Genomic DNA, 8171 nt, shown 5'->3' on the forward strand with positions numbered 1-8171 from the left:
GGCCACCGAAGCGGACTCCCTTCTTCCACTGGCTGCACCGAGAAATTCTGTCCATAAAAGTTATGAACAGAATCGTGACAACGGGCAGCCCTGGCTGACACCAACTCCCACCCTGAAGGGTCCAACTTACTGTCGGCAATGCAAACCAAACTCTTGTATCATAAAGGGACTGAACAGCCCAAACAACGGGCCCCCAATCTCATACTCATGGAGCTCCCCACCACCCACAGTGTACCCTGAAGAACACTGTTGAATATATTCAAATCCACAAAACACATGTAGACTGGAAGGGCAAACTCCCATGACCCCTTAAGGACCCTAGTGATGGTAAAGAGCTGATCCAGTGTTCCACGGCCAGGACAGAAGTTGTTCCTCCTGGATCTGAGGTTCGACCAATGATCGTACTCGCTTCTCCAGTACCCCTGAATAGACCTTACCAGGGAGGCTGAGGAGAGTGATGCCTCTATAATTGGAGCACACCCTCCGGTCCCACTTTTTGAAGAGGGGAACCACCACCCCAGTGGCGCTGCCCCGATGTCCGATGTTGCAAAGGCGTGTCAACCAAGACAGACCCACAACATCCAGAGCCTGAAGGAAATCCAGGCAGATCTCGTCCACCCATAGAGCTCTGCCGCCGTGGAGCTGCTTAACTACCTCGACAACCTCCGATACATGGATTACACTTCATCCATCCATCCATTTTCTTTGCCCGCTTATTCCATTTTGGGTCACGGGGGTCGCTGGTGCCCATGTCCAGCAATCACTGTGCGAGGGGCGGGGTACACCCTGGACGGGTCGCAAGTCCATCACAGGGCCACATAGAGACAAACAACCATTCACTCTCTCACTCACACCTAGGGACAATTTAGAGTTACCAATCAGCCTAACATGCATGTTTTTGGGCTGTGGGAGGAAACCGGAGTACCCGGAGAAAACCCACGCATGCACGGAGAGAACATGCAAACTCCACCCAGAAAGGCCCCTGGACCGGGGTTTGAACCAGGGACCTGCTCGCTGAGAGGCAGCAGCTCTACCAGTTGCGCCACCGTGCTGCCTTTGGATTACACTTCTGTACCTCAAAATAAATTATGCTCTTTGGTTTTGGATCCAAATCAGATTTAAATCCCCACAATATGGATATGTAAACAAATGGACACGAGTTAACGAAATAAAAACATAAATACTGATTTAGTTCTTGTGAAAGTAACGCCTCCATGTTTAATATTTTATTAAGGTCATTCCACTGCAATGTAAAGATCATTGTACAGCACTTCCTTTCCAATCAAGGTGTACATGTATGTTGCATGTGCTCTGTAGTCTCTCCACAAAACAAGTTGAAGTAAACAAAGGTTCAGATATTTTTTAAGTTAATAACAAAATATAATCCTGCCAGCACTGTGCTTTATAAGAAAAACTGGCCAAAATAAGTACTCAAAGCAAATACCTCAAATGAAAACTGCAAAATTAGTTTAGTAAGACTTAAACCCCAATGTTTTCTCATTAGCAGCCAAATACAAAAAGGAGAAATGAATTTAGCCAGCTTAGCTGGGCTAACTGATCGTTCTTTTGTGCGACAGTTAGCAGATACTCAGGATTTTGTGACAACACAAACACAATATGCAGCCGTCATTACTGAGTTAATGTTTCCTTGCTTCGACACACATGATCTGGATGTGTAGTGGTTAATTGGCTTCTGCTGAACTTGAGGAACAAGAAAATAACTCAAATATCACTGGCCCTCGGGGGCCAGAATTGATACCACTAATGAACCAGACTTGATTTTAAACAGTCAACATCTTAATTCCTGCGTTACTCACATTTGAAGTCTTTATGTGTCGAGTGGTAAATGTTTATAAATTTCAAACTCCACAGAAGCATATTTTGTGCTTTAAAACTGAAACTGGGTTTTCAAATTCACACAAAGCAAATTTTAAAAACATCACATTGACAAGATGCTGAAAAGACGCTGCAGCGCCAGGAAATGTTGCTGATCCCATGAACTATGTAAGATTCCTTCAATTCTGCAGTGCCTGGATGGTTTTAAATATAATGGACAATTATGTTGAGTAAATCTCAATTAGTGTTATTGTGAAAGAGTTGAATAAAGTTTGACTTATCTGTTTTGTTTCGCTTAATGCACCTTATAATCTGGTGCGTCTTATAGTCCAAAAACTATGGTACTTTTGTTCTGAAAAGAGTTACCATAGTGAGTACATGTTAGATTTGCTTTAGCAAAACAGACATTTTGTGATCTGTCTCAAAAAATGTCTAATATTTTAAGAGTATGTTTTACAGCTGCTCTGTAACTGCAGGTCTAACATGATACAAATCACGGCGCCTGAAGTCAAGATAAAGTGAATGAGAAAATTTGAGAATATTCAATATTTTATATTATATTATAGGTAGGCCTGTCACAATAACAAATTTTGCTGGGCGATTGTCTCAGAAATTATTGTGATAAACTATATTTGAAATTTAACAATAATGAATTGTCAAGAAGAAATGTTGATTTGTTTGGAGTGTAGTACCTTTTTTAACCACCTGATGGCAGTATAAGACTGAACCACAGGATGGATAGTGAAGGAGCGTCTCTAAGAAAAATGGGAGGGAGGGCCCTTGACATCACATGGGCTGACATGGTGACATGGCGGACGCTTGGTGATTTGAGCTCTTTAGCATAGCATTTTTAACACAATGCTTTTAATTAAAAAAAAAATTTAATCCGTAAACAAATTCTCAGCTTCTTTTTGCAGAGAAAAACAACTTTTTACACGAAGACTCGGGTTTCAACTGTGAATTTTGGAGCTCGACAAGAAGGAGATTTATTCCCGAGGTTGGCCTGTTAGCTTAGCTTCTCAGCTTAGCGGCTTTTAATGATCCAAAAACGCAATTTTGGACAGTTAAAATGGATTTTAACAAGAATAGAGAAAGGGAGGGGTCAGTGAAGAGCACCGGAGTTGAGCCGTGTCTGCAGAAAGAGACACGAAGAAATTATACAGCCGGTAAATGAAAATGAGGTCGATAATTTTCATTCATTGTGTGATTAATTGATTTATTGTTTATCGTGACTTGATTTATTGTTTATTGTGACAGGCCTAATAATAGGGCTAGATTAAAAGAAACTGGAGCTTCAGAACTAAAGTCAACAAGGCAACAGGAGTTCAGGATTCAGCAGCCAGCGGAGGAGACGGCTGGGAGGAGGTGAAGGTGGAGCTGTGGAATGAGTCGGAGAGCTTCGTGGCATGCTCCACGAGAGCGTAGGAGTCCCTGATGTCCGTCAGACCAAACCAGAAGATGGTCCACGCTCCATTTACAAAGCTCCCGTCACAATGCTTAAAGTACCTGGACAGAAAAAGACAAACAGCCAATAAATAAGCCGATCATAATGATTGGTAGCTGTTGGTGGATGTTTTTAACGACTACGACTGAGAATGTTAACTCTGGCCTTGAACCATATGTTTGGGTTAGTAGAGAGCTGGATAAGGTGGCTGTGTGCAGCTGGCACTCCAAGGTCTGTGAGCTCAGCTGAACTAATAAGGTATAAAAACAAGCTGATAAACAGACAGCCATGTTGACCTGAAGAAGGTTTTGAAACAAGAACTACAACATTGATGTAATCGTGGAAAAAAACGTGAGCAAAATGAGCAGCATCATTTTTAACTGGAGACCAGTGATAAATGATTTATCAGCATGTTGAAGCATTTTTAACATCAATAACTTAATGATCCTCTTCTGTATGACCAGTCTCATGTTGGGGAGGAATTTGCCTCCATTCATCAAAATTTTGTGGCATTAAGGGATTATTAAAACAAAAACTTTGAAACTGAATTTATTAGATTTAATGATAAACAGAAATGCAAACACTCTTGGTAGTACTGCTACTGTGTAAATATTCATTATTTAATAAGGATTTTATTATACGTACGAACCGGATTCCAAAAAAGTTGGGACACTAAACAAATTGTGAATAAAAACTGAATGCAATGATGTGGAGATGGCAAATGTCAATATTTAATTTGTAATATAACATAGATGACAGATCAAAAGTTTAATCTGAGTAAATGTAACATTTTAAAGGAAAAATATGTTGATTCAAAATTTCACAGTGTCAACAAATCCCAAAAAAGTTATGACAAGTAGCAATAAGTGGCTGGAAAAAGGAAATTGAGCATATAACGAACAGCTGGAAGACCAATTAACACTAATTAGGTCAACTGACAACATGATTGGGAATAAAAAGAGTTTCTCAGAGTGTCAGTGTCTCTCAGAAGCCAAGATGGTAAGAGGATCACCAATTCCACCATTGTTGCGCAGAAAGATAGTGCAGGAATACCAGAATGGTGTTACCCAGCGTAAAATAGCAAAGACTTTTAAGTTCTCATCAACCGTGCATAACATCATCAAAAGATTCAGAGAATCTGGAACAATCGCTGTGCGTAAGGGTCAAGGCCGTAAAACTCTACTGGATGCTCGTGATCTCCGGGCCCTTAAACGTCACTGCACCTCAAACAGGAATGCCACTGTCAAGGAAATAACAGAATGGGCTCAGGAATACTTCCAGAAAGCATCGTCAGTGAACACAATCCACCGTGCCATCCGCCGTTGCCAGCTGAAACTCTACAGTGCAAAGAGGAAGCCATTTCTAAGCAAGCTCCACAAGCTCAGACGTTTGCACTGGGCCAGGGGTCATTTAAATTGGAGTGTGGCAAAATGGAAGACTGTTCTGTGGTCAGATGAGTCACGATTTGAAGTTCTTTATGGAACACTGGGACGCCATGTCATCCGGACCAGAGAGGACAAGGATAGCCCAAGTTGTTATCAACGCTCCGTTCAGAAGCCTGCATCACTGATGGTATGGGGTTGCATGAGCGCTTGTGGCATGGGCAGCTTGCATGTCTGGAAAGGCACCATTAATGCAGAGAACTATGTTCAGGTTCTAGAACAACATATGCTCCCATCTAGACGTCATCTCTTTCAGGGAAGACCCTGCATTTTTCAACACGATAATGCCAGACCACATTCTGCAGCAATCACAACATCAAGGCTACGTAGGAGAAGGATCCGGGTACTGAAATGGCCAGCCTGCAGTCCAGATCTTCCACCTATAGAGAACATTTGGCACATCATAAAGAGGAAGGTGCGACAAAGAAGGCCCAAGACGATTGAACAGTTAGAGGTCTGTATTAGACATGAATGGGAGAGCATTCCTATTTCTAAACTTGAGAAACTGGTCTCCTCTGTCCCCAGACGTCTGTTGAGTGTTGTAAGAAGAAGGGGGGATGCCACACAGTGGTAAAAATGGACTTGTCCCAACTTTTTTGGGATTTGTTGATGCCATGAAATTTGGAAACAACAGATTTTTCACTTAAAATGATACATTCTCTCAGTTTAAACTTTTGATCTGTGATTTGTGTTCTATTCTGAATAAAATATTAGATGTTGGCACCTCCACATCATTGCATTCAGTTTTTATTCACAATTTGTTTAGTGTCCCAACTTTTTTGGAATCCGGTTTGTATATTTGTGTTAGGCTTAATATATACTTAACAATTATAATTTTTTATAGTTACTTTAAATTTATAGCACAGAAATCAATCAAGAGAAATGAAACAAGGGAACATGTTGACAGTCATTTTGTTTAAAATCAATGTCAGCTTCTTCCTGTATGCAGGAAATATTTTTTTAAACCAATTTGTGATCAACTTTATTTTTCATAACTACTTTATTTACAATAAGAGTACAACATGCAGCACATTGTACGCCCATTGACAACTCTTACCCACCTTATTCCTGGGGGTCTCTACTGTATAAATGATTATGTGCATGACTTCCTGTCAGACAGGAAGCAGTAGTAAGCATTGGTTAACCACGGTAGCAGAGCACAGACAGCGGTTTATTTGAAAGTAATTTACATTCAGTTTAGCAGATAAAACTCTGTTTTTGTTTTGTTCATATTTATTTATTTAACAACTGTAGTGAGATAGGTCGGTTAGCTTCGTTTAGCTTCGGAGCTACACTACACGTTATAATATCTGGACTAGTTCAAGTACCTGATATTATACTTAATTTAAACGGGTTCTCTCTTTTTCGAGCTACTTGACAGATATGTGACAGAGATCAGTGACGTGAGACGTTAATTTTCTTTGACCCATCAAAATGAATGCGGTCATTTATTAACAGAATCAAAGTTTAACATCAAACATTGTACACGTGATTATTCTGATTGAAGCAATAACACAGCTTAATTACAACAGACAATTATGAAAATATCTGAATGATTTACTGGCAGATAGAAGAGTTTTAAAGATGGGGAATGAAGTTTAAATGGAGAGAGATGGGTGAGGGAATTTGTCTGTTATAACCAGAACAACACGCTCCTTTGGACCCAGCTTAACCCACGGTACACTTCACAGTTGAAGATCGACTTTTTACCTTTCTGAAGATATTTCAGTTCCGGCGTAAAGTTTTACTTCAACGCTTTCCAGCGTCTCCGTAAGGATAGCAGAGATCTCAGGAGTCGTGAGATCATCCCTGAACAGACTTCCTCATTGTTCAGAGCTTCCGTCGGATAGCCACAGCGAGACGTCGTGGCATAGACGGACTCTGATCACTCCATTAGAAACTTCTCTGGAACTCTGGTTCTCTCTGGAACGTTGTTCAGCTTAGTTCCCGTTGTTCTGCGTTCCGCATTCTACATGGAACTAGGAAGTGTTGACCCTTTTAAAGAGGTCAGTTCCGGTTCCTCTGAGAACTTCCTGATTGGTCGAAACGAACCAACAGGGGTGTGGTCTTAGTGATGTAAGAGGTTATTAGAAGTCAGAAAAACAGTTCGATGTTTTGGAACAGACAGAAAAATGTTTTTGAGACAGACAAGAGAAATGTTTAGGCGAGATGGGAGGAAACAGGTGCCAGCTTCTCTATTTACGTCTGAGAGGATTTAAAAACATGACAGTTCGTTCCAACAAACTTGTTTGCGTTTGTCTCCGACTTTTGATCGACTTACAACCTGCTCATTTCAGACAGAAGATCAAGAAAATGAATAATTACTCTGTAACAGACATTAACTAGATTTCTACTTTGAATGAGGATTAAAAATCATTAATACTGTTTCACAATTGATTTAAAATAAGTAGTTCACTTCAACATTTAAAAATGATTTGAATTAAACACACTTTTGATTATCAAGACATTTGTAAAATAGTAATGATAATAGAAAAGAGAGTGTTCTTTCAATTGATCAGTGCAGGACACACTTAGAAAGTCTCTGGATGAACTTAATTTTGTGTTTCTGGACTCAAATCAATGAAATAACAGTTCTTGTCCTAGGAAGGCCCTCAGGGCCAGATTTGACCTGAGGCTTAGTTCACTACACAACCATAAAGTTTACTAAAATAGCCGTGCTGAGTTCAGGTACCTGTTGTGTTCACGGCTGCAGGAACAACCAGACCAAACTAAATCAGTGTCTACAACAACAGAGTTTGGAACACGGACCCAAAACAAAGTGTTCCTGTGAAACATGGTATAGTTTCCATCTCCTAACTACAGATGAGGAGTTAAGAAGAACGTGGCTGAAAAATGTGAACTTGAAGAGACCACCCACAACTCTGTATGGAGGAAAACCTGCTTCCTACTTTGTGTCTGGTCTACAATAAACCACCAGAGAAGAGACGCCGGATCCTCAGGAGGATTGAAAACAGTGACAAGAACATCAGGTATGATTTCTAGTGTATGGAGGTCACAGCATTGATGTATTTGTTCGTCTTCAGTTTTATGATTTTCTCTGTAATTAACCGCAGCTCTGTGATGGAGGACTTTAAGGCTTTGTCTGGGCTCTGTGTCTGTTTCAAGGTCAATAAGATTGTGTCCCACCTCTTTTAACAAAACACCACTGACCTTATTACTGTGTAGATACTGATTCACCTCAGAGCTTTTCAGGTTGTTCAGCGCTTCACCGTCAGAAGAACTGAGTCAATGAAGTAGCTAAATATACTCGTAGATGTAGCTAAATATACTAGTAGATGTAGCTAAATATGCTAGTAGATGTAGCTAAATATGGTAGTAGATGTAGCTAAATATGCTAGTAGATGTAGTAGCTAAAGATGCTAGTAGATGTAGTAGCTAAAGATGCTTGTAGATGTAGCTAAAGATGCTTGTAGATGTAGCTAAAGATG

General features: G+C 40.4%; 1 protein-coding gene across 1 annotated transcript in view; it reads right to left on the minus strand.

Moving 5' to 3' along the window:
- Positions 1 to 3041: 3041 nt before the first annotated feature.
- The window catches only part of nags (N-acetylglutamate synthase), a gene marked incomplete at its 5' end in the record, with an annotated part of 19317 nt that continues 14187 nt past the window's right edge, over positions 3042 to 8171 (minus strand). Inside the window, 1 exon segment of the mRNA XM_037689394.1 lies at positions 3042 to 3342. Within this exon segment, the coding sequence (XP_037545322.1) occupies positions 3162 to 3342 (181 nt within the window).

This window comes from Nematolebias whitei, chromosome 15, assembly GCF_014905685.2.
Source record: "Nematolebias whitei isolate Nwh7 chromosome 15, NemWhi1, whole genome shotgun sequence".
Classification (NCBI taxonomy): Eukaryota; Metazoa; Chordata; class Actinopteri; order Cyprinodontiformes; family Rivulidae; genus Nematolebias; species Nematolebias whitei.